The sequence below is a fragment of the Balaenoptera musculus genome, chromosome 2 (assembly GCF_009873245.2).
Source record: "Balaenoptera musculus isolate JJ_BM4_2016_0621 chromosome 2, mBalMus1.pri.v3, whole genome shotgun sequence".
In the NCBI taxonomy this organism is placed as follows: Eukaryota; Metazoa; Chordata; class Mammalia; order Artiodactyla; family Balaenopteridae; genus Balaenoptera; species Balaenoptera musculus.
In genome coordinates this window covers 35,099,804-35,127,267 of record NC_045786.1, presented here as the reverse complement: position 1 = coordinate 35,127,267, position 27,464 = coordinate 35,099,804, and the positions used below count along the sequence as shown (strand labels likewise).

Below are 27,464 nucleotides of genomic sequence, written 5' to 3'. Positions count from 1 at the left end.
ACTTGGAGAATCAGAGTTGGGCAGGTGTATCCTCACAGGTGAGATAATTATTCAGGGAATGAGAAAGAGTACCTGTTCTGCTTTAATTTTATTTTAATTTTTTCTTAATGACTTGAAGTTGCTAATAGGTTGTCTGGATCAGTGGTCCATATACTATTTTTTTCCCTGCCCCTTCGCACTTTACAGATCTTAGCAATAGGGACTGTTCTGATCACTAAATACCATGTTGCTTCATGAACTGAACGGGGCCACTTCATTTCCTGTCACTTCATGTTGCTCGCTCATCCTATGCTCCAGCCATAATGAACCTCTAACAGGTTCCAGGACATTCCATGATCTGTCATCACCCCGAGCTTTTGCATACGTTGTTCACTTTACTTGGAATGCCCTTCCCCACTCCAGGCAAACTCTGACTTACCCACTGAGTCCTGGAGCCAATGTAATTTCCCCGGTAAAGCTTTCCCCAATACTCCTAGAGTTATCTTCTGCCCCCTCTGGGCTCCTTCTGCTCTGGTTCATATATTTAAAAAGATATTTATAAAATATCTTTTTATTTCCACCAGACTGTGATCTTGTCAAGAGCAGGGACCAAATCTTATTCACAGCTGTGCGTTTTCTATGCTTAGCACAGTGCCTTGTATACAGCAAGTTTTCAAAAACATTCAATGACTAAATGCATGAATGATTACAACAGAACAGAATAATGGTAGAGAATAAATGTACTAGGAAGATGCAAGCTCGCCTGCAACCCACAAATGAAATAATCAAGGGTGGGCAGAAACCAAAACAGCTGAATTGCCCAGAACAAAAACAGGAATATGGCAGACCTAGCTATTACTAGGGCTAGACTTGCACTGTCAAATCCCTACTAAGGAATAGTTGATTAAGAACAAAAGTATAACTAATAACTCTACTTGACAAGTGTTTATACACTAAAATGTTTTCTTAAATTATTTCGTACATACGTTTGTATGACTCAGCAATTCTCAGATGATTCCTTGGTTTTCTTGGCCTCAGTTTTACAGCACAGTGAGAAATCACTGAGATTAGAAATAGTCGAGCACATGTGAACCTTCCTGCCAGGTGGTGCCACCCAGTATCCAGCCTGGAGCAGTCCGTGGGCTGAAAGTTCTTTAAGGAATCTGATCTTGGCCTTTGCTGCATAACCTTATTCTTAACTTGAAGTAATAACAAGGCTGATCTTTCCACAGACATCATCCTAGTGAATCCACCCCCAGCCTTCCCTTCCTAGCTGAGATTTCTTACTCAGCTGGCGTCCAAACGTACTCCACGCCCACGCTGTTTCCTCTTATTGGAGACAGGCTCTCAGAAACATAATTCCATTTCAGAATTCAGTTGAAAAGATTTGTGAAATTCAGAAAAATATATCTAAAGGTGAGAACCTTTGTTGCGTAAAGGAATTTAAACATAAGTTGAAAAAATTAATTAGGTAAATTTGAGAAAAAAATGGAAATAAAAATAGATCTTTTAAAAATTCCCTTAAAACATTAAAAACAAAAACTCTTAATAGCCATATAGGATTGTTTCAATATCATATGGAATTGGGGCCAATTTTTATAAAGTCAGGCGGCTCCATCCTTTCTTTCTCAATTGACACATCATCAAAGGATAAAGAAGATGTGGCACATATATACAATGGAATATTACTCAGCCATAAAAAGAAACGAAATTGAGTTATTTGTAGTGAGATAGATGGACCTAGAGTCTGTCATACAGAGTGAAGTTAAGTCAGAAAGAGAAAAACAAATACCGTATGCTAATACATATATATGGAATCTAACGAAAAAAAAAAAAAAGGTCGTGAAGAACCTAGGGGTAAGATGGGAAAAAAGACACAGACCTACTAGAGAATGGACTTGAGGATATGGGGAGGGGGTAGGGTAAGCTGTGACAAAGTGAGAGAGTGGCATTGACATATAGCCTCACAGTTTTAATCCTACCTGTAAGCTGATGACTCCCAGACTTGAATCTCCACTCCAGACCTCCCTTCAAATCCAAACCAACATATCTATCTTACTACTAGACACCTCTATACAGATGTACAAGAAGTAAATTGAAGTTTAGTATGCCCCAACTGAATTCACCATCTTGCTCAGACTCATATTCCCCACAAAAAACACATCAACAAGAAAACACTATTTTGAATTTGGTATCTCAGGTAAAGGTTCCACCCAGCTAATTTTCTTTCCCTCACTCCCTTCCTTCTCCCTGTTTCAAGTCTTTTCCCAATCCTGTCAATTTTACTTCCTAAATTTTAATTTTTGCCTTCTTGAGGCAAACATGGAATGAATAGCAACCTGATGAAATCATCAAAAATAAGAATAAGAAAATAGAAGAAACAATAATGTAAAATAAGGTTCTATAGAGTCTATAGTGAGATCCTTATTTTCATTCTTGATATCTGTAATTAGTGTCCGTTTTTTTTCTTGGTCTGTGTGGTTAGGGTTATTCAACTTTATTATCTTTTAACAGATTCAGCTTTTGGTTTCATCAATTTTCTCATTGTTTTTCTGTTTAGATTCATTGACTGCTGCTCTTCATTATTTCTTTCCTTCTACTTTGCTTTGGGTTTAATTTGCTCATTTTCCTAGTTTCATAAGATGGACCCTTAAGCTATTGATTTAAGACTGTCTTCTTTTCTAATACAAACATTTAATGCTATAAATTTCCCTCTAAGCATTGCTTTAGATACATCCCACAGATTTTAATATCGTATTTTTTCATTTTCATTAATTAAATATTTAGGGCTTCGTGGGCCATATGGTCTGTGTTGCAACTACTCAGTTCTGACACTGTAGCATAAAAGCAGCCATAGATAATATGTAAATGAATGGCATTGCTGTGTTTCAATAAAATGTTACTTTTTGTGCAATTTATAATTTGTATTTGAAAGCTGGATATTGAGTGTAGCACAGTAGAGACTGGGATAAATAGTATTTATGTCCAGAAATGGATATACATCTTCATTTGCCAGGCCATTAGTGAGGGGGGTTAAGTCAGCTCAATCAGTAGTTGAGCTAGGTTTGGCTTTTGTTGTTGCTAGGCTTACCTTCAGTGTACCATCGGCTTTAAATTCCTTTGGCATTATCTTGTGCTTTGGGGCGGGGGGCAGGGAGGGCTGGTTTTCTGAATTTCTGCGCCATCCTCAGCTTTAGGCATTCTCTTTGCACCTGCACCTCAGAGAATGTCTCCCTGTAACCTTGCGTCTCTCCAATGGTACACTGTTGTTGCTTGTTATTCAGTGCTCAGTAATCTGGTGGGTGTGTGTGTGTGGAGGGGGTGTTCCTCTGTTGTCCAGGTCCAGGCTCAATCATTTTTTTTTTTAATGTTATTTATCTGTTTATTTTAGTTTTGGCTGCGTTGGGTCTTTGCTGCGCACGGGCTTTAATTGCGGCGAGCGGGGGCCACTCTTTGTTGCAGTGCGTGGGCTTCTCGTTGCGGTGGCTTCTCTTGTTGCAGATCACTGGCTCTAGGCACAAGGGTTTCAGTAGTTGTGGCACGCGGGCTCAGTAGCTGTGGCTCACAGGCTCTAGAGCGCAGGCTCCGTAGCTGTGGTGCACGGGCTTAGTTGCTCTGCGGCATGTGGGATCTTCCCAGACCAGGGCTCGAACTCAAGTCCCCTGCCTTGGCAGGCAGATTCTTAACCACTGCGGCACCAGGGAAGCCCACCAATCTTAAGCAAACCCCGTGTCCTTGGGTCCCAGTGGTGGGGCTCTCTCAGTGCGTCTGTCCCTCTCCTTGATGTAGATCTCTAATGGTTGGGCCCAGGATAATTTCCTGTTCTTCCTTCAGGTTAGAGGTTTGTTGTTGTTTTTTATTTCCCCTGTGATCTCAGTTTCCTGAAGTACTCATGAATATTTATGATTTTGTATATTATCTGGCTGCTTCCTGTTAGGTTGGAAACACTTTTGTCTAGCCATCTATATCCCACTCAGAAATTAGAAATGCTCAAATTTTCTTTATGCTCTAGTTTTAAGTTACACCTTAAATTCTACACATTCGATTTCTTTAACAGATATAAGGCTATTCTGATTTTTTCCTTCGTGAGTCAGTTTGGCCAATTGTATTTTTCAAGGCATTGCTCCATTTTATAACAATTATCGGTATAAGTTTTCCATAATATCTTCCTATCTTTTTAGTGTTTGAGTAATCAATCTTTGAGTTTTAAATTGTAATATTTATTTCATTTACTTTTAATGTAAGGATTGATGTAGTTTCATTTATAAGTTGACTATATTGCTATTTGCTTTTGGTTGGTCCCATATTTTCTTTGTTCTCTTACCCCTTATTTCCTTCTTTTGGATTAAGAAAGGGTATTCTTATTATTGCATTTTCTCCATTAGCATTTTAATGATAACTTTCTGTATTTTTAGAATAAAGATGCATTTTTGACTTCTTAGGGGATCTTTTTGTCCTAGTCAAACTTAAATTGATGTTTTTACCACTTCTAAAACACTGGAAGAAGCTTTCAACAGTTTAATTCCATTTACATCCTTCTGCCTTTTGTGCTATTGTTATATTTTACTTCTATATTTGTATAAAATCACCTAATTATTGTCACTTTAATTATTTGTATAAAATCACCTAATACAATTAATATCCTTTTACACTTACCCACTTATTTACCCCTTCTGTATGCTTCATTCCTTCCTGCATTTCATGCTTCTCTCTGGAATCATTTTCCTTCAATGTGAAGAACTTTCCTTAAGTACTTTTTGTAGTATGTATCTGCTACTAACAAATTCTCTGCTTTTTTTTTTTTCCTACAAACATCTTTGATTTGCATTATTTTGGAAGGATATTTTCACTACATATAAAATGCTGGGATTCACTGAGTTTGAAATTTCCTTTTAGTACTTTAAAATGTCACTGCATTATCTTCAGGCTTCCATAGTTTCTGGTGAAGTACATTTCTAATTTTTCTTTTGTCAATAATGTGTAGTTTTTGCTCTTACAACTTTTAAGAATTTATCTTTACTTGGTTTTCAGAAGTTTGACGACAGTTGCCAGACGTGGCTTTGTGTTTATTTTGGGGTTTGTTGAGCTTCTTGAATCTGGAGCCTGATTCCTTCATCAATATTGGAAATTTCTTGACCATCACCTCTTTAAATATTTCCTGATTCTTCATAGGTCTCATAATGTTTTACTCTATGCTGGAGGTCATGTGTAAGAAAACCATGGAAACTAAAATCGATGTTATTTTCAACAGAAGACAGCTTGCTCTTTCCTGTTACACAGATAGCATATGGGGCAGGTCACCTTGATCCAGTCAGGAACCGAGCACGGCTGGCATTCAGCAGCACCTTCAGTTAGACATAGTCTTCCTCTAGTTACAAGTTTCTCAAGGACAAGACCTGTGATGTGTTTGTGGTAGAGCCTTCATTCTAGTGGGACTTTCTCCCCTAAGCAGCTGCTCCCAAGTGAGACTGTGGGATATTTCTGTGGGCTCTTTCTAGCCCAGTCCTCTAGCCCACCATGCCCCCTAATCACTCAGCAGACATCCCACACGGGAAACCAGCCACACATCTGGGGTATTTACAGATTCCAGTTGGTCACACCGGCCTACATGTCAGGTGCTCCACTGGTTTCCCTTCCCCTAGGAGGGTTCCGCTGCTGATGCTACCCTAATCTTCAGCCCTGGCCTAGACTTGACAAATGCTCCCAGAGAAGTACACAGTTGGCCATCTCAGCTCATCTAGGAAGGGCTCCTCTGTCTCTATAATTTTAGTTCTTTGCTTCCATTAAAAAAATATTTAAAAAATTTATGTGTTTTTTTTAGCTGTTTCAGTGGAAGTAATGGCTTTCTGCCATCTGCTATATCCTATCTGGTAGCAGAACTAAAAATTTTTAGTGGCTACTAGAAAAACGTTAAGCTCCTCAGTCTGACAACCAAGACTTCACAATCTGATCTCCACCTACATTTTTAGAACTATACACCAATCTCTCAGATCCTGAAATTCTCTGGTCCCCATCATGTTCACTGAATAACCCTCTTATTTTTCTGGCTTTATGATTTTTTTGCTCATCTCATGCTAGCTTTTAGGATGTCCCTCCTCTTTCTATACATCAATACTTACTAGTCTGTGATGCATTCCCAGACTAGCCTGCAGTGATATCTTGCTTAGTCTAAGTGTTCGAAGCCCTAATTGTTCCATTAATTTTCTAGTGAATTATTCGCCCCTCCTTGTGATATCTCATATTTTTATTTCTCGTATGACTATTTAATTCTTCAGGCTATTATTACTCTTTTTTCTCAACTCAACTGTAAAGTTTCTAAATGTCAACAACCATGCTCAATTCAGATCTCTATTCCTTATAGTGCCCAGCACACAGAAGAGTAATCCCTAAAAAGTATCAAATCAAATACTGACCTATTTTCATTATCTACATTTTAATCTGAATGAATTTCTAAAGCAAGGCTGCTAGGGACAGGTATGTTTCTGTCTAAGAGTCACCAGTTTCACAGAACCACATCTCCAGAATCTAGATGTCACCCTTCTCACCATCTTGTAGAGTTTTTCGTTTTTGTTTTTAATCATATCCCATTTCTGCCTTTGCTCTGTTCTCTAATTCTTAGGTGACAGTGAGAGAGTCTCTTCCCATTGTGATTTCTCTTCAGCTACAGACCTGTCCTTCAGTAGGTATCTACAAAACTTGCAGTACAATCATCACACAGAATGACGAATTATTCCCTTGGTCCTTAGTATTTGTTGTCTCATGCCTGAAAACCTGGAAATACAAGGATCACTTTTCCTCACTAGGGAAGATCAGGAGAGGGAAGGCCAGAAGGAACCCAGGAATCCTCAACATTGGATTACGGGAGTGGAAGTACAGGAATCTATAGGAAACCCAGGTAATGAGAAGCCAGAACTAGTGTTGGTGTGTCTGTGTGTGTGTCATATGTAAATAGTCACAGCATTAAGGAATATCAATATTGTTGTATTTTTAAATAGACTTTGTGGGGAAAAAAAGAAAAGAAAATCTTACTATGGTTGCTTAAAAGACCCAGTACAGACATTTCACCAATTATCTTTTATGTCAAATTATTACACAATACACTTTCTCCTCGGCATACCAATAAATATGTATCTTAGCAATTACTATATGCTATATTAGATTATAAAAATTTATTTGTTCACCATATGCATTGTCTTAAAAATGTGTCCTTTGTATAGATCTCCCTCCTGGGCTGACTTATAGATCAAAGCATACTGATACCATATACTTTAGTTAACCATTAAACTGGTAAGAGTGACATTTAAAGAAAAAGTATGTATTCAGTTATTACCAGTTTAAAGTATAAATCATTACTTTTATTGTGGATGGCATCACTCTTACAAAAGGGTTTTATATTAGGACATACCCATTCAGTTATATCACATAACTAGTGAAAAGGCTTTAAGACTAAATATGCAATTACATTATTAACAAAAAAAAAAAAAAGAAAAAATATGAACTAACAAGATAGTCTATTGTTTAAAAATAAAGGACCAGAGAAGAGAAGATGGCGGAAGAGTAAGACGCGGAGATCACCTTCCTTCCCACAGATACAGTAGAAATACATCTACACATGGAACTGCTCCTACAGAACACCCACTGAACGCTGGCAGAAAACGTCAGACCTCCCAAAAGGCAAGAAACTCCCCCCGTACTTGGGTAGGGCAAAAGAAAAAAAGAAATAACAGAGACAAAAGAATAGGGACGGCACCTGCACCAGTGGGAGGGAGCTGTGAAGGAGGAAAGATTTCCACACACTAGGAAGCCCCTTCGCGGGCAGAGACTGCGGGTGGCAGAGGGGGGAAGCTTCGGAGCCACGGAGGAGAGCACAGCCACAGGGGTGCGGAGGGCAAAGCGGAGAGTTTCCCACACAGAGGATCAGTGCCGACCAGCACTCACCAGCCCGAGAGGCTTGTCTGCTCACCCGCCGGGGTGGGCAGGGCTGGGAGCTGAGGCTCAGCTTCGGTCGGATCGCAGGGAGAGGACTGGGGTTGGCAGCGTGAACACAGCCTGAAGGGGTTAGCGCACCACAGCTGGCTGGGAGGGAGACTGGGAAAAAGTCTGCAGCTGCCGAAGAGGCAAGAGACTTTTTCTTGCCTCTTTGTTTCATGGCGCGCAAGGAGAGGGGATTCAGAGCGCCGCCTAAACGAACTCCAGAGACTGGCGCGAGCCGCGGCTATCAGCGCGGACCCCAGAGACGGGCGTGATATGCTGGGGCTGCTGCTGCCGCCTCCAAAAATCCTGTGTGCGAGCACAGGTCACTCTCCACACCGCCCCTCCCGGGAGCCTGTGCAGCCCGCCACTGCCAGGGTCCCGTGATCCAGGGACAACTTCCCCGGGAGAACGCACTGTGCGCCTCAGGCTGGTGCAACGTCACGCCGGCCTCTGACGCCGCAGGCTCGCCCCGCCTCCTCTGTACCCCTCCCTCCCCGCGGCCTGGGTGAGCCAGAGCCCCCGAAGCAGCTGCTCCTTTAACCCCGTCCTGTCTGGGCGGGGAACAGACGCCCTCAGGTGACCTACACGCAGAGGCGGGTCCAAATCCAAAGCTGATCCCCAGGAGCTGTGCGAACAGAGAAGAGAAGGGGAAATCTCTCCCAGCAGCCTCAGAAGCAGCAGATTAAAACTCCACAAACAACTTGATGTGCCTGCATCTGTTGAATACCTGAATAGACAACGAATCATCCCAAATTCAGGAGGTGGACATTGGGAGCAGGATATATTAATTTTTCCCCTTTTCCTTTTTTTGTGAGTGTATATGTATATGCTTCTGGGTGAGATTTTGTCTGTATAGCTTTGCTTTATAATAGCTTTATTTTACTTCACTATATTATAGCCTCTTTCTTTCTTTCTTTCCATTTTTTCTCCCTTTTACTCTGAGCCGTGTGGACGAAAGGCTCTTGGTGCTCCAGCCAGGCATCAGGGCCGTACCTCTGAGGTGGGAGAGCCAACTTCAGGACACTGGTCCACAAGAGACCTCCCAGCTCCACGTAATACCAAACGGCAAAAATCTCTCAGAGATCTCCATCTCAACATCAAGACCCAGCATCACTCAATGACCAGCAAGCTACAGTGCTGAAAACCCTATGCCAAACAACTAGCAAGACAGGAACACAGCCCCATCCATTAGCAGAGAGGCTGCCTAAAATCATAATAAGGCCACAGACACCCCAAAATACACCACCAGACGTGGACGTGCCCACCAGAAAGACAAGATCCAGCCTCATCCACCAGAACTCAGGCACTAGTTCCCTCCACCAGGAAGCCTACACAACCCACTGAACCAACCTTAGCCACTGGGGACAGATACCAAAAACAACGGGAACTACGAACCTGCAGCCTGTGAAAAGGAGACCCCAAACACAGTAAGATAAGCAAAATGAGACGACAGAAAAACACACAGCAGATGAACAAGCAGGGTCAAAACACACCAGACTTAACAAATGAAGAGGAAATAGGTAGTCTACCTGAAAAAGAATTCAGAATAATGATAGTAAGGATGATCCAAAATCTTGGAAATAGAATAGACAAAATGCAAGAAACATTTAACAAGGACGTAGAAGAACTAAAGAGGAACCAAGCAATGATGAAAAACACAATAAATGAAATTAAAAATACTCTAGATGGGATCAATAGCAGAATAACTGAGGCAGAAGAAAGGATAAGTGACCTGGAAGATAAAATGGTGGAAATAACTACTGCAGAGCACGATAAAGAAAAAAGAATGAAAAGAACTGAGGACAGTCTCAGAGACCTCTGGGACAACATTAAACGCACCAACATTCGAATTATAGGGGTCCCAGAAGAAGAAGAGAAAAAGAAAGGGACTGAGAAAATATTTGAAGAGATTATAGTTGAAAACTTCCCTAATATGGGAAAGGAAATAGTTAATCAAGTCCTGGAAGCACAGAGAGTCCCATACAGGAAAAATAAAGGACCCCACTCCCTGCCAAAAAGCAACAGACTATTATATAATCAGATTGATTTTTGGAAAGAAACTGGTCATACGTTGTACAGCCCTTACTCTTCCAAGTCAGTTGCCAGGAGGCAGAAGGTATTCCATGCTGGAAGTCTTGGAGGAGCAGGTTGACTATGTGGTGCTCCAACACTGTCTCACTGGGTGGACAAGCCTACTGTATTCTGAGGTTCAGTATCAGGGACCATCTGCTAATAGATGCAAGCTTCATCCTCTATTCCAGCCTTTATCAGTATAAAGGGAGTATTTTGGTTCTCTACCTGCTAACTCTTTTGCTTTATCGGTTGGTTCAGAACTTGAATGGAGAAGAGGGTTGCTCTTAATCTGACTTTCTCAAAGGCTCCAGTATGCTCAGTAAAGTTTCAACTCATTCTGGGATGGAAGGAAAGGAACAGTGCCGACTAAACGTGGCATAATGTGACAAATATGACATAATGCTTGTTCAGTGGTATCCTTTGTTTTCATGGTTTGAGATAGAGAAAACGAATTAAGTGGCTGAATTTGGACAGGAATCCAGGTCTCTTAACTCTCTATCAAGCAGTCTGTTTTTTTCTCACTATACAATACTCTTTGGACAACAGAGAAAAAAGTTTTTTCCTAAGCCACGGAGACTTAAGTTTGGCAATGCACCAAAATCATGATTTGATGTTAGATCTCAAAGCTGAAAGTAAGTTTTTGTTTTTTGGCTCTTTAATTTTTGAAATGGCAAGTTACCTTTATAGGTTGGGACAGTATCCCACTTCCCTTTTTTAACTTGTCTCTCCAAAGGCCGAGATATTGCCACATGCTGCACTTTACAAGAATTAAGATGCCGTTTGTAGGTAGTACCAAGATCAATCTCCCCCTGCTTTGGTTTATACTCTTCCGGTGCATGGCGAGGCTGTTTGACTATTTCATAAGGACGAGAATCCGACCTGAAATATATAAATTTGAAACATAGCTTCACAGGTTCTATTATTTCTAAGTATTTCAATGTAGTATTAAAATTTTCCAGACTTTTTTTTACTTGAAAAGTCTAAGAAGATATTAAAATGGTGATGGTTGATAAGCTACTTGAAAGAGATTATTGAATTCCTTTATGTCCTATCCAGTGACTAAATATAAGAAAAAGAAATGTCAAAAATCCTAGTTTTCAAAACATCTTTACAATGGATCCTCAGTTAATTGGATCTTACATAAATAAAATCTTCAAATAATTGAATTTTTTCCTAACCTGGAAGGAAATCTCAGGTTAAAGATTTAATGAATCTGAAAACAATTTTAACTATATCGCCTGGGTCCACTTTGTCAAAATCCTTATTCATCCTATTAAAGACTCTAATAAACTATTTGGGCATGTAAGAGTTGCCTGAAATGTTTAAGGTACAATTACTGGAGTACAAGTTTGAAGGTCTCCACCTTTGCTAGGTAAGTAAAATAAGCTCTATCTGAAATGAAAAGAAAATAGATAGCACTAAAAATTAAAGTGGTTACAGAGCATTTCAAAAACCCTAAATTATAGAAAGCTGATGTATGAGTTTCTGGAAAGCAAGAAACTCTCTTTATTGATATTTTTATACGTAATGCCTAATATTGTACCTTGACTATAGTGTACACATTAAGAAAATAGAGAAAAGAACCCAATGAATTGACAAAGATCAAAAAAGCTGAGTCCAAACGAAAAGTTTAGGCTTAAAAGGACTTTTTTGTCTTTCACACACTGAATAAATAGTGAGTGCGTACTATGAGCTAGTAGGCATTGTAACAGGTTTCTGGAAATAGAGTGCTGAGATAAGAATAGACATAGTTCCTGCTTTCATGGAACACTGAAACTAATCTAATGATAAATAATAGGCAGATGCTTTGAGAACGTACATAGGGGACTTTTACCTAGCCTGAAAACTGAATGAGTGTCAGTGAAGGCTTTTCAGAGTGATAACTGAGTTGAGATGTATAGGTTGAATAGGCATTAATTAGGGTAAAGAGGCAGGAAAAATTCCACGCAGGTAACATAGTATCTTGCAAGGCTCTGTGACAAGAGAAGCCTGGTACTTTCAAGAAATGAAAAATGTCCTATGAAATGTAACCGTAAGAGTGCAAAGGGCATTACAGTGAAAATAAATCAGAGAAGAAAGCAGGGGGCAAACAATGAAGGGATTTTGGTATACATTAAATATAATGGGAAAATATAACAGCAGTTTTAGCAGGGAGGTGACAGGATTAGATCTGCATTTTAAAAGGTCATCTTGCTCAACATCACTAATTATTTAGAGAAATGCAAATCAAAACTACAATGAGGTACCACCTCACACCAGTCAGAATGGCCACCATTAAAAACTCTATGAATAAAAAATGCTGGAGAGGGTGTGGAGAAAAGGGAACCCTCCTACACTGTTGGTGGGAATGTAAGCTGGTGCAGCCACTACGGAAAACAGTGTGGCAGTTCCTCAGAAAACTAAAAATAGAGTTACCATATGATCCAGCAATCCCACTCCTGGGCATATATCCGGACAAAACTCTAATTCAGAAAGATACATGCACTCCTATGTACATAGCAGCGCTATTCACAATAGCCAAAACATGGAAACAACCTAAATGTCCATCGACAGATGAATGGATAAAGATGTGGTACATATATACAATGGAATACTACTCAGCCATAAAAAAGATCAAAATAATGCCATCTGCAGCAATATGGATGCAACTAGAGATTATCATACTAAGTGAAATAACTCAGAAAGAGAAAGACAAATACTATGTGGTATCACTTATATGTGGAATCTAAAATATGGCACAAATGAACCTATCTACAGAACAGAAACAGATTGACAGACATAGAGAACAGACTTGTGGTTGCCAAGGGGGGTGGGGGATGGGGGACGGATGGACTGGGAGTTTGGGATTAGCAGATGTAAACTTTTTGGGTTTTTTTAAAATTTATTTTGGCTGCACCGGGTCTTAGCTGCAGCATGCGGGATCTCCAGTTGTGGCATGCAGGTTTCCCAGTTGTGGCATGTGAACAGTGAGCTGCGGCATCCACGTGGGATCTAGTTCCCCGACGAGGGTTGGAACCCGGGCCCCCTGCCCTGGGAGCACAGAGTCTTACCCACTGGACCACCAGAGAAGTCCCAACAGATGTAAACTATTATATATAGGATGGATAAACAACAAGGTCCTACTGTATAGCACGGGGAACTATAGTCAATATCCTGTCAATAAACCATAATGGAAAAGAATATAAAAAAAGAATGTCTGTATGTGTATAACTGAGTCACTTTGCTGTACAGCAGAGATTGGCACAGCATTGCAAATCAACTATACTTCAATAAAAAAATAAATAAAATAAAAAATAAATAGTACATAAAAAGGTCATCTTGGCTAAAGTTAGAAAACAGATCAGAGATGCAAAAACTAGAGTAGATACAAACATAACCATTAGGAAGCTGCTGCATTCCTCTAGGTTCTGGTCACAATGAAAAGCAGATAAACATAACAGATTTTAGGAGGTTAAGAAAAACAATCAATAGAACTTTTTTAAAAAAATTTTATTTATTTATTTATTTATTTTACTTTTGGCTGTGTTGGGTCTTCGTTTCTGTGCAAGGGCTTTCTCTAGTTGCGGCAAGCGGGGGCCACTCTTCATCGCGGTGCGCGGGCCTCTCACTATCGTGGCCTCTGTTGTGGAGCACAGGCTCCAGACGCGCAGGCTCAGTAGTTGTGGCTCACGGGCCTAGTTGCTCCGCGGTACGTGGGATCTTCCCAGACCAGGGCTCGAACCCGTGTCCCCTGCATTAGCAGGCAGATTCTCAACCACTGCGCCACCAGGGAAGCCAACAGAACTTTTTATATATCTCCTTTCCTTCTCATTTTTCTCATTTAACTTAATTCTCATCTTTCTGTTTTCCTCAAGTTGTGACTCAACTAGTCTCTTGCTTCTTACACTGGTTCAACTTAAATCAACTAAATAGTTTAAAGAGTTAAAAACAAAAACACCTTATTAAAACCAGAAGAGTGGGACTGGGATTGACATATACACCCTAATATGTACAAAATGGATAACTAATAAGAACCTTCTGTATAAAAAAATAAATAAAATAAAATTCAAAAATTCAAAAAACAGGAACAAAAAAACCCAGAAGAGTGGGGAGAAAAACAGGTAAAGCAAACAGTTTCTTGATATTTACTTAAATGTTGTTATTCCTTCCATTTTACCACGATATGCTCGAAATTCTTCCTTGGGCTTCAGACTCTGAGGTGGAAGAACACTGCCATACATAGGATAGTTTTCCAAACATTCAGCTGTGGGACAAGACACGTCAGAATTTTCATAAATCCTTGTGGTTCCATGTGGGCAATGATGTCGTCTATGCAAACATAAATAACTTATAGTTTAACTCACATGAGCAATTGTATATACACATTGCAGAGGAAACGATGTTCTGAGATAGATGGTTGTTTTGACTGATATAGTGAAAGAAATAGACATTTGAAAAAATTCAGTTACATAGTATGGAAAAAAAAAAAGATTCAAACAGCAAGATGAAAAAGTAGCAGATGCAGGTCAAAATTTCCCTGAAGGGGTCTCTTGACAATCTTGATCCTCCTAAAGAGAGGCAATGTATTGAAATATTAATGCGTTTGTTCTCCTTGTTTTTTTCCCCTCCTTTATTTCAAGCAGGTAGTCAGGACCCTGCTATTTCCTTCTTGCAGGCCTTTTGGAAGGGCCGAGGATATAAGCTGCCTGAAGTCAACACGTTCTCCTGTCTTTTTAAAAACAATTCATGAAGAGAAGAAATCAGATGTCCTTCTGGAAATGAGGTCCTAAGAGGAAACAGATGGTCCTGGACTGCAAAAGAGGGAAGAGGAGACGATTCCCCAGAGAGAAGAAGGAGGTAGAAGATGAGGGGGAGGGAGTTCCTAGAAGAGCGGGGGTCTTTGCCCCATTCTATCAGTGTTCCAGGAGGTGGCCGGATATCAAGAGTTGGCTAGGTGGAACCCTACAACAGTGGCTCCCAGCTTTGCCAAGATTCTTGTACCTCAAACATAAACTTGAAAGCAGCGGTGGCACCACTCTTGAAGGGATTATGTGAACTTCAGCAAGAGACATTTCAGTGGGAAGCATTACCAATGTTTAAAGCCCAGAGAAGACTCCTCTTGCATTGGCAATGCCTCTGCTCCCTGGATCATTTTACTGCTTGGAGGAAAGGGAGCCTCAACATAATGAAGACTGAAATTTCCTGACAGCTGGATGGGAAAGGAGCTTAGGTTGGATAGAAATTAATTTAAAGATCAGAAAAAAAATTAATCAATTTTCTTGCACATCAGGGTTTTCAGATATGAATCAAATCCTCAAAGGTCGACTTACCTTCGAATCTACATCCGATTAGTAGTTAAAAACAACATTTACCATGAAACTACGGGGAAACTGCTTTCCATCACCATGTGAAGTGTTTTTCCTTTGGAGGGGATTACTGTACGACAGGACTGACATATTCATAATATTTATTTAGCAAATAGTGGTCTAATCCCTGGGTCAGCAAGGAAGCTGAGGAAGGAGATGACTGCTTATAGGTTAGGCAGGACTCACTGACCAATTCTGGGTTTCAGGAGACTACCTACTACCTTTTCAGTCCGTCAGATCCCAAAGGAAACCAGTTTGGATGGGACTGGGAACGGGAATATGGTCAGGCCGGGATGGAAAGCTAGGAACAGAAGACAGCGTTAACAGGGGTCGAAAACTCATAGACTTGCACACCGTTCTACTCCCCTTCCGTTTCCTTTTATTTATGTTTTTTAAATTTTGTAGGCATAGGGGCTTCCCTGGTGGCGCAGTGGTTGAGAGTCTGCCTGCCAATGCAGGGGACACGGGTTCGAGCCCTGGTCTGGGAAGATCCCACATGCCGCGGAGCAACTAGGCCCGTGAGCCACAATTACTGAGCCTGCACGTCTGGAGCCTGTGCTCCACAACAAGAGAGGCCATGATAGTGAGAGGCCCGCGCACCGCGATGAAGAGTGGCCCCCGCTTGCCGCTACTAGAGAAAGCCCTCGCACAGAAACGAAGACCCAACACAGCCATAAATAAATAAATAAATAAACAAATAAATTTTGTGGGCATACACTCTCCCCGTCGGATCAGGTCTCCCCACTTGGCAGCCTGACATCCAGCCGCCGCTACACAGGCGTATATCATCCGCCTGGCGCCATGGCACTTCAGTTTGCGCCCTTGGATAGGAGCCGACAAAGCAGAACTGCTTAACCCGCGGTAGCCGGCGGGTGCGCAGCGAGCATCTGCGGACCCGGGGATAAGTGGGACGTCGCTGGGCCCGCGTCCTCCACCTTGGCGGGGCGGCCACTCTGAGGGCTCCGTTCCCCGAGACCCCAGCTCGCTTCCAAGCCACGGCGGCCGCCACACCGGCCGTTTCTTACCCGCAGGTACAAATCTGACACAGACACCAGGTCCTCCTGCTCCCGGCTCCCGGGGTCGGCTCCACAGCTCCTCCGCACCCGCAGCTCTGGCAGCTCCACCGCGCCGGCCTCGGCAACCGCCGGGGCGCGGCTAACGGAAGCACCGCCTGCTTCCGGCGGCACCAGAGACGCGGGCGGGCCAAAGGTCGTGCGTCCTCAGCCCCGCCCCCGGCGCGCGGGCGTTAGGTGGACGCGGAGGGCTGGGCGTCTGCGACGCGCGTGGTGTGGCCGGGCGCTGGCATCCGAGCGCGGCTGGCTGGGCGGCGGGAGCCGGTAAGTGCGGGGCCGCAGGCGTCCGGACGTCCTCTTCCGCCAACTCCAGGCAGTGGCGGTCCCGGGTCGTCGCGGCGGCAGGGCGGGGACGGGGCTAGGGGCGAGCCCGGGCTGGGAGAGGCTGCCGCCCGAGCGTAGTGTCCGGGCCTGGCCGGCCGTTTCTCAGTGCGGACCCGGGATCCTCAAAGAAAAAGAGAGTGAGGATAAAGGGAATGTAGAGTTGAGGGTTTGTTTTTTCTTTGTTTCCCCAGTGTGGAAAGGAATGGAAGACGTTCAGTGCACCTGCACGTGACCCCAAAATTTAGTCGGGAAGCTGGGTGTTTTACCTCCAGTGAAAGCAAGTGGGAGTGATAGGAGAGGCTTGGGAAAAGATCGAGCAGGGGAAGAGAGAGATGTCGGCATCTTCTCTCCCTCCTGCCTAAGACCCTTCCAGTATGTAATCACTGACCTGGAGAAATAATGCCCGAGTACAGAGTACGGGGCAGAGTTCCAGGTGTCACTGTGCACCCAACCCCCACGAGCTTTGTGATTCATCGCAAACGGCCGATCCGGAAGGATGAGTAAAAACTCCGCAAGTACAGTCGTGGTACAGTATTTGTTGAAGTGCTCAAATTGGACTTTGGCCTGGGTGGGTCTGTCCCTTCAGTAAGCATCCGTTGGGTTCTTACTTTAAGGGACTCGAGCAGTCTTGTCAGCTCCCAGCAGTAGAAACTTTTATCTTTTAACGCCCGGATCTTCAGCCATTTGTAATGCATGTTTAATTATTAGTCACAGGAAATAAGTGACCATGGTGCTCAATAGTTTGGATAAGATGATTCAACTCCAGAAAAACACTGCTAACATCAGGAATATCTGTGTTTTGGCTCATGTTGACCATGGTAAGAATCCTTTCTAAATGGCTTATTTTCAGTAATTAAGGGGGTGTGTTTCCGCATGTGTCAGTGGAGTGATGCTGTGGGCAGTTGAGAGTGATGCTTGCTAAGTTGCAAGTCTTATTTCCTTTAAAAATTTGCTGTGGGAGGAACACAGCTAACTAGTGATTGTTATTCTTCTATGTAGTATATTTTGTTGTCTTTTAAACGAGAAGTTGAGTTTTTAAGTATTTGTCAAGTATTTTGAAATGGCTTTGTAATATAACACATCTGTAGTCTTGACATAATGTCCTCAGAACCTGTGTTATGTGATTCTGTTTAACTCGTCAGGTGTTTATTGAACATCTGCTAAGTTCGAGGTATTTTGCTAGCTATGTCAGAAGGTAGAGATTTATGCACAGGGCACCAGCCCAGCTATATAGAGAGGCGATTTGGGGGTTGAGGCAGCACAACATGAGACAGGCAAAACGTAGACTCTTAAGGGTTGAGAGAGCTGGAGGGTCGGGAAGCTAGTAATGGGTTAAGAAAAGGGCTTTATAACAGTGTTAGAGATGACCCTTGAAGGGTGATTCAAGGTGGCAGATGGGGACACACATTTCAAGTGGGAATAATGTCAGCAAGGGGAGAATGAAATGTATGTGACCAAAGCACGGGACATGAGAGGGGGGCAAGGACGCATGGTGCTTAGCTTCTCACAGACATTGCTTTCATACCACAGCATTGCCTCCTGCTAAGCCCGCGTGCTTGGTTTCAAACAGCTTCTTAGTTCACGTAGCCACAGCAAAGTGATAGGATTGGGAGTGTGAAATAAAACCTATATACCATCCTGAAGGTGAGGGAGTAAGAGAGAAAAGTGAAGAGGTAGGCTGGGCTGTATCTTAAAGAGCCCTTCATGCCAGCTAGGCACTAGGATATGGGTTAAGTGCTCCAGCTCTGGAGTTAGACAACCTGAGTTCAAAACTCCATTTCAAGTTACTTTGCCTTTTTGAGCTTCAGTATACAGCCTCTGTGTACTGGAATAAAAACCAAACCTACCTTATAGCATTGTGAGGATTAAATGATGATAATGAGAAGCCCTTGGCAGGTACGTGCTTTATCATGAAGATGATCATTGGCATTTATTATTAGGTAATAGGGAGCCATTGGGAGAACAGAATAAAGCAGGGATGTTGTAATCAAATAGTACATTAGTAAGAATGGTCTGGTGGAAGTGTTTAGGATGGATTGAAGGGCAGGAAAGAGGTTAGGTGGCTATTGCCATTGATATAATAGTTGAAGTGAAGTAGTTACGGGAACTAAAAGGAGAGGTGATGGATCCCTTTGTAGGTGAAGGCAACTGAGAATGAGTTTTGTATACAAATCTGGTGACTAACCCTACCCCATGAGTTTCTATAATTATGCTGCTCACGGTTTGAGGACATGAAGTTTGACAAAAGTATTTTTTTTTGCTTTGTGAATTAAATCATGCAGCAAGTCAGTGGCATGTGTGTGTACAGCAAATTACTTTAAAATTTACTATTTAAAAGTATGTTAAGATAATACTATCCTAGAAAACCTGTGATTCATTTATTCATTCAACAGATAATTCATTGAATGTTTCTTATATGCCAAGCCTTGTTCTGGTCCTAGGGATACCGTTGTGAAGAAAGCAAAGTCCTTGCTTTCTTGACACTTGCATTTGGGGGGATATATGCTCGCCGTACTTAGAATGTTCTACTCTGTTGGAAGCAGGAAAGTGACACTCTAGGGTTATATGCTAATACATAATGTTTACATGGCAAGCACGTAATACAGTATTAGAGGTCCAAATGGGTACTTGAGTATCGTAAGAATTTCTTTTATTATTAGAGGAGATTCCTGGGTTTACGTTTGGATACTGGGTAGCATTGGTCACTGCGGTGTAGCTGATGCCCTCCATTGGCTTGCAAACAGTAGGAGATGTGGGTAAATTTCCTGAATTTCTTTGCCAGATGGGTATTTTCTTCAGACAGTTTAACTGGTAAAAGCCAGCTGAGGCCATACATGGGGAAATACGGCAAAAGATAATGTTCCATTGTTTTGTGGCGATGTTTTACCCAGTATATCATTCAGAGGAAAACGTGATTGCTGTGCTATCCTTTTGTCATGCTGAGCTATCAAGAGTTTAAGTTTATAGGCCTGGACACAGTTATGGATATCTGATGACTGATGTAATAATTACAATAAACTTGATCAAATTCTTTGTCAGACAGATTTGAGTAACTGTAAAAGTTGTTTGTCAGATGTTTTATATTTTGATTGGCACAGTGGTTTGTCTTATCACTTAAGAGTCTGTGCATTTTGCTCTGTGTAAATTATGCCTCAATTAAAAAAATTTTTTCTGTCCTTAAAAAAAATGTTGCTTGACGGATTTTAAAGTGACGTTCATCCGCAGGGTTGGCAATACAGATTCCAGCACTGTGGAGTGCTGGAATCTGTGTCCTTCCCGATGATGTTTTGTTCAAAGTTCTAATTAAAATGCGCGTTGCATCTCGCTTCACTTAGTATAGGTAAATAGGAGATATTTGCTAAACCACTTCTATGGTTAGATGTTAAATTTGTCGCTACAATCTACCTGCCTCACCCTTTAAAAAAAGAAATCGATTTAAATTAATACTGTTACTTTAACAGGAAAAACTACTCTGGCTGACTGTCTTATATCTAGCAATGGCATCATCTCCAGCCGCCTGGCAGGCAAGGTATGTTATATTTGATATATACTTGCATTTCAGTAAGTATTAGCAAATCTACAATGTGATGAGTCCTTCGTTGTGTTCTTAAAGATCGAAAAAGTATAAAGCATGGTTCATGCGTCTAAGAAGCTGCCAATCCATTTAGCAAGATAAAATAGATTGTTGCGAAAAAGTTATTTCTATATTGCTTTATGTTACTTTATATTAATATTTTATAAGTGCAAGAATGAGCTTTTGCAACCAATCAGATGATAACCTGGCATGATTGTGGAAAATTTCACAGGTGGAAGAGATGCTTCACAGTGGGAAATAATGTGGATAAAATGCATAAAGGCTGATTTGTGGATTGTGCTTGATTTGAGTGGAACGTTTGCCTATACTGAGAGAGAAAAAGGTGCAGGTAGAAAAAATGTATCAGATTACAAAGACCTTGAAGGCTAACCTGAGTACCAAAGGAAGGCTTCTGAAGTCTGAGGGTCATGATGAAGATCATGTTTTAGGAAACGAAATGATAGAGACCTTTCTTTCTAGCTGTGAACTGAAAGAAATTGGAATAATTTATTTGCAGTAGAAAGGTAGAGATGTTGCTCCCTTCAGTGAATTTAGGATATAGTCAGCAGGATTTATCAGGTGACTGGTAATATAGAGAAGAGGAGATAGAGAAGCAAAATTGAACTAAAAAAGTAGACCTAAGATACTGAAGGAGGACTTGGGCATTTGAGGCACATTGGGTGGGGAACTGGCCCAAGACACTGTGTATAGAAGGCTAAAAAAACTGGGTTGAATGAAATAATAAAGTGCTTTTATTTTTCCCACTTAAGAAGTGAGAAAAAGTACAATAACTCTAAAGTGAGTAGATGAAAGGAAATAATAAACCATAAATTAATGAAGTAGAAAAGATCAATGAAGCCACAATTTGTTCCTCAAAAAGATTAATACAGCTAACAAATATGATACAGTGATGGTGGACACGTCATAATACATTTAAAGAGTGAATCCTAATGTAAGCTATGGACTTTAATTAATAATAGTGTATTGATATTGGTTCATTAATTGTAACATGTACCACACTACACACTAATATAAGATGTAAGTAATAGGGGGAACTGTGTGTGTAGGAGGGGAGGGGATGCTTGGGAACCTCTTTACTTTCCAGTCAACTTTTCTATAAACTTAAAATTGCTCTAAAAAGATAAAGCCTATTAATTAAAAAAAAATTACTGGCAATGTAGACAGTTTATGATTGTCTTGCATTACAACTGATAAAAAGTTAGAAGTTGATCAGGAGAAAGGAAAGGAGGAAGAAATAAGTGGTACTAGGAAAGAAAAATGCTGCAGAGATTAAGAAGGTAATAATGGGACATAAGGAACAACTTCATGGCAATAAGCCTAAAAATTTAAGTGTTTAAAACAAAAATCCAAATCAGTCCATTTTAATATTACATTTTAATTCATTGGGAAATAAGGATGCATATGTTGCATTTTTACAGTTAAGGTACATGGACAGCAGAGAGGATGAACAGGTCCGAGGGATCACTATGAAATCCAGTGCCATTTCACTACATTATGCAAAAGGTAAATCGATCTGTGTTTTCAAGAACAATGGTTTTGTATCTTTTGTGTCCTTCTTTCTCTTCCTGAATTAGTTTCAGGCCTCAGGTTTTTTGCTTTACATTCCACAAATTTCATTCTGGCCTTTCCAGATGATCTGTTGTTAGATCAGAGTCAGGCTGTCCAGATTTGAGTACAGATGGGGACCTCTGACTGGCTTGAGGGCAGAAGAACTGGCAGCTCACACTTGCCCCCATCCACCCAGGTGATTGTATAGATTTCTTCAGAGGGAAGGTCTGGAGTCTTAGGACCTTGCTGGTTCAGCCTTATTGTCCCATTTCCTCGCTAGGTCCTCGTTCTGTCCTATGGCCTGCCTATTAGATCTAGAGTCTTATTTACTTGACTGTGTGCGCATTGCCATGATCAGTATGGTTTTTATCCCCAGATCAGGATGCCATTTTGACAGTAACACTTCTAGGAATTTATCTGACTGGGAACAGTCATACAGGCACATGAGATATATGTTCATTGACATTCACCCAAAAGTTTGTATTAGGGAAAAGAATGCCAACAACCTTAATGTCTGTCTTTGGAAAATAGTTAAGTAAACTGATACATCCATGCTGTGAAATGCTATGCAGCTGTTCAAACAACTGTTTGACCTATATGTAATTATATAGAAAAGGTAAAGTAGGAGACAAAAAGCAAGTTGCAGAGTAAATACTTATAAGATATGAATGTGTTTTAGTAATACGAATATATTATGTATACAGATAAAGGTGTCTGGAAGGACACATACCAGAACCTTAACTGTAGTTATTAGGGGCTGGATTATGTGAAACTTACACTTTTCAAAATATTTATTTTGTACTGTTTGGAAATTTTACACAAAATGTGAATTTGTATAACTAGAAGAAAATAATAAAGCTGTATTTCATTTTCCTAATGGACTGACCTGTGATTTATCCTTCATATCTCTGGCACTGACACCAAGGGTTATAGTATGTGGGACATGACTCTTCTCTTTGAGGTCAGTCTTATAGTGTTTTTGAACTAAACCAGTTTTGAAGCTTTTAGGTACATGAATTCCCTGTGTTTAGTATTTAAACTGATGCCTTATTTTTTAAAAACTACCTCTCACCTTTTAAACGTCCTCATTCTGTGATCCAGTGAATGGGTCAGTGGTCAGTTTATTTCTTTTCTCTCCTTATTTTTATAGAGTTCAAGACATTTGTAGCCTTCCTTTTTCCACACTCATATTATTAGTCTGTTTTCATTTGAAGATTACTTTAGTGTGAATTTTAGTTGCTCTCTGGACTTTGTCTCCAGTTCCTTCACCCCTTTTTAAACCATTTTATTAAGGTTTACTTTATGTATCATGACCTTCAGTCATTCCAGTTCCCTTTTGTCTTTGTGGTACAGTGTTGCAGGAAAATGGCTGTAGGTCCCAGGGAATTGAATGGTCTAATCTTTATTTTGTTGAACTGTATGACCTTGGGTAACTTGCTCTCAGACTGTCCTAGATATACTTTCTTGATTGCACAGAGCAGAGGCTTAAGCTAGCTTGGGTTGGGGTGGGATGGCTTGTTGACAGAATATGTGTGAAATGATACTGGAGACAGTATTCATGAAAATGCAAAAGCGGGAGCATTATTGGAGTGACATCTCAAAGAAATTGAAGGCAGATGTTGATTCTGGATCCAGGATGGCTCTAGAGACCATCAGTAAAAGTTAACGGATCTTCCCTCTGGAACTCCACTGTCATCCTTGGGTTGAGTTCTCTGTTTTTATCTGTTTTTACCCTGTAAGTCTTTTCTCTGTTTTATAGCTTTTGCCTACCCTTAGTGCCTCCATCTTCATGAACTCCCCTTTCCCTGACCCCTCCTCTCAACTCCTGTTTTTTTCCCTTAGTTCTGTTGCTTACTGCTGCTTTCCCCTACGTTTACGAGCATACATCTCAAGGGCAGGATGTTGCTCAGCTTGTCTTTTGATGCCAGGCTCTGGCAGAAGTTGCACCTATGGACTGCCGGTCTGGGGTTGGATGGTCATCTCCTAGTCTGATCAGTGGTGATTGGAGTGGAGCCATAAAGTATTCAACATGTTTCTTTGTGACCGTGATGGCCTAGAAGGGGCTGTGGGTTAGGCAGTCAGCACACTTGACAGTTAGAGCCTTGCTTTCCACATCTGCAAAATGGGGATGGAAGTTGGGGATGTTGACTGAGACATGTTCTCAAAACATCCGAGAGATGAGATACATTCTCCTCCCTGTCTCAGCATTGACTCTCTGGAATGGGGCATTTCCTGCTGTGAAGGTGGGACAACCTGAAGGCGATCTCCCTTCTGGAGGAGGGAAACCTGATGGTTGAAGAAAATCTGCAGGTGATTTTTGTGTTTACCACTTCTTCCCCTCCTTCCCATGCCCCTTCCAAATGCCCTGTTAGTTGAGGATCTCTGTACTAAATGTTAATGAAGTGCTTTCTGGTTTTGACTCTTAATTTAACCAGCTTTCAAAAATTTTTTCAAATCCTCACTTGGATTGAAAGATAAGGTATTTTTCTAGTTTAAGGTAAACAAATAAGCTTACCAAAACTATGCATATTACAGATAGAGTGTTGAAAACCATCAAGGTGATATTCTTATCTTAGCATTTTCCAGGGCCCCAGTTCTTCCTTGAGAAAATGGAGCCTCTCTCATCTTTACATTTGTGACTAAAATTTGGTACAAATGCTGGGACCATATTGTTAAATCTTGTTATTTTCCTATTTCTTAGCCACCCCTCTTTGTGCCCTTCCCACAAGGATACTATGCATTTATCTGGTCATTTCAAGAGTTAGGAAATAATCCCAATCCTAATATACATTCTATAAAAAATCCTAAGAGGATGCAATACCTTGAATCCTTTAGCCTAGGATGCAACTATAGATGAGAGAAATGTATTCAGATGGATTAAGTACTTAGAAATTCCTGGACTGTTGTTATCAGAAGGCCTGTTGTTGTCATTTCTACCCTGTAGCTGTTCTCTATACCTGTGAGCAAATACTGCTATTGCAGAACTTCTGAAATGAAGTTTTCATTTTAATTCGTCTTTTTAAAAATTTTAAATAAATTTACGTTTATCTGTATTATAGGAAATTCAGTATGTTGTAGAATATACATTAAAACACAAGACTGAAATAAAAATTACTTCTAGTTTCCCACCAGTTCTTTTATCCTTTCAGTTTTTACATTTAATCCTACCATAATGTACACGTGAATGTGTATACATGCAAGCTGTGAGGTAGATATCTAACTTAAATTTCCCCCCAAAGAGTTGACTACTTATTCCAACACCAGTCTAATTGGATTACTAAGTACTATATTATTAGTTCTTGACGCAGTGCTGTTGTCAACAGCTCTGCATGAATGAGGCAGTCTGGGTGGGACTGTTATGAGTTAGAGAGCAGACTCTACCCACCCATGAAACACCCCCCAGTACCTGGCTGGGGGCTAGTGCTCGCCAGCTGCAGCTGACTGATGCCCTGTATTTTTCTGTTTTTTTTTTTTCCCCAAGAAAAGTTGGCATCAAGATTTTTGGTAAAATCCTCCAATTTTTAAAATACTGGCAACTTATTAAAAATTTGTAAAGCACCATGTAGAACAAACTGCAGTGGGCTTTAACTTAGAGGCTTTCAGTCTGTACTTCAGGCATATGTGCTAGCTAGCTAACAGCCTGGTTCAGTGGGATACTCAGTATTTACCCAGGTGGCAGCCACACTGTAGCTCGGATGTACTCCAAATGTGGAGACCAAGGATATGGCAGGGCTTTCTGCAAAGAGATCCATGTGCAGGTTCACCTCTTTGTAAACACCTCCATAGGGGTTTGTAGTTGTGGGCAAGTGGAGAGTTTACACCCATGTTGGTTTCAACTCTGTGGCTCTCTGGTCTTAATCTCTTAAAACTAGGCCGTGGGGAAACTGATTCATGCCATCCAGATTCACACGAGGCCAGCATGTATCAGTCGCTTCCCTTACCTTCCAGATATTTGAACATTAACCCGAGGTTCTGATTTCTGTCCTCTTCCTTTGGGGCCAGGGCTGGGAGGGAAGGGTTCCATTGTCCCTTGTTTGACTAAAGATCAGATTTTTCCCTCTTAAGATAATGAATGCTTTACTTTGTGAAGCATTCAGTTGATGCCAGATCTAAGAAAACGGGTGCACGATAGTTGGATTCTGAGCCAGATGCCTCATATGCGTGATTTTGTTTAATCCTCACAGCAATCCTGTGAGATGGATGTTATCCTCATTTTACATGTGTGCAAAATGGAGTTCACAGGGGCTAAGAAACTCCCCTGAAGACAGAGTAGTTAGCATGTGGTAGTAGTCCTGGGAGCCAAGTAATTACATTTGCAGACTCCTCGTTTGCACCAGGAGTCTCTTGGAAATCAGTCAGTCCTGGCCACGGCTGAGTCTCCCTGAAGCGTAAATGTCTCCTGTCCACCAGGGATTGCTGCGACTACTTACAGACATCTTCTTGTGGCCAGCATTACCCGCATCCCTGTTGTCTTTGGCCACTGCCCAAGATGGAAGTCCTGTGATCTGGCCTCTCAGTAATCTCTTCCCCATGTTTCTCTGTGATTCTAATACCTGCTCTGCCCTCAACCTCTCACTGTTCCCTTCCTTCCCAAAACTTTCTCTGAAAACATCCCAAGGTAAACAAATAACCCCTGCATCCGCAACATCTTTTGTTGCTGTTCCCTCCTCCTCCTGCTGGCTGTTTTCTGAGGACACTGCTTTTCTTATCCTTCTTTCAAGTGAGTGCTACTCATTCTTTCATGCTCCATCTACCTCTGGGTTAGGACATGGGATTGCCGTTCCCCTTGTTCACTAGTTCTGGTTCAAAGCTTAATTCTTCCACCCTTGCTTTAAAACTCCATCTCCTTTGAGACTCTTACTGTCCATCCAATTATTCTCGACCTTGCTTACCACTGTCAGCTTCCGGTTACAGTCCCCGGTCCCCGTTCATTAATGACTTTGGCACCTGGCTCATCGTTTTCCTTTTTGCCCAAATCCACCAAGGTAGCTTTTACCGTTTCTGAAAATGACCTCTCCAACGGCATGGCTTCAACAACAGTGACGTGTAGATCTCCACTTCACCCTCCCTCTGGCATGGCTACTTGCTGGATTTTAGCATCATCCAGAACTGTTCATCTTTGACATTTCAAATTCAAATACTCCCTTCTCCACAATCTTTACTCTTCCCAGCTCTCTCGCCTGTGTAGCGAGGTCGCCATTCTTTGATTTCCGAAAGCCCTTCAGTCTCTTGAGCCGCATCACTGTCCTTCGTTTACTTCCTGCCTCATACAACCCAGATTTGTCTTTTTGCTGACAGTCTTGCCAAGGTCCTCAGTTTGCTTTCTTCACCTTCTGTCCTCCCAGTAAAACTCTAACCCTTGGTAGAGCTAACTCTCTACACCTTTTTCCTCCTTATACTTGGGCTGGGTTCTCGGCTGGTCCTCAGGCTGCTGGCCGACTTCCAGTATGTTGTCTGTCAGGCCTTGCTCATTCTCTCCAGCAGCTCTCTTAAACCTTCTAGTCTCTTCCAGTCCACCTCTCAGTCCCTCTCCCACAATCTCAGCAGACATTT

At 41.5% G+C, this 27,464-nt stretch overlaps 2 protein-coding genes across 3 annotated transcripts in view; one reads left to right on the top strand and one right to left on the bottom strand.

Moving 5' to 3' along the window:
- LOC118890028 (ADAMTS-like protein 3) overlaps positions 1–16,541 on the bottom strand; it is a 62,251-nt gene extending 45,710 nt beyond the window's left edge. Inside the window, exon 1 of the mRNA XM_036842265.1 lies at positions 16,397–16,541. The gene's annotated coding sequence lies outside the window, so the exon portion shown is untranslated. The remainder of the gene's footprint in view (positions 1–16,396) is intronic.
- A 61-nt stretch (positions 16,542–16,602) lies between these two features.
- EFL1 (elongation factor like GTPase 1) overlaps positions 16,603–27,464 on the top strand; it is a 134,465-nt gene continuing 123,603 nt past the window's right edge. Inside the window, exons 1-4 of one of the 2 annotated variants that reach the window (XM_036843059.1) lie at positions 16,603–16,708; positions 17,477–17,586; positions 20,230–20,297; positions 21,782–21,866. In XM_036843059.1, the coding sequence (XP_036698954.1) occupies positions 17,496–17,586; positions 20,230–20,297; positions 21,782–21,866 (244 nt within the window). In that variant the 5' untranslated portion in view covers positions 16,603–16,708; positions 17,477–17,495. Of the gene's footprint in view, positions 16,709–16,821; positions 17,295–17,476; positions 17,587–20,229; positions 20,298–21,781; positions 21,867–27,464 lie in introns of those variants that run through there. The other variant, XM_036843061.1, reaches the window with a different exon arrangement.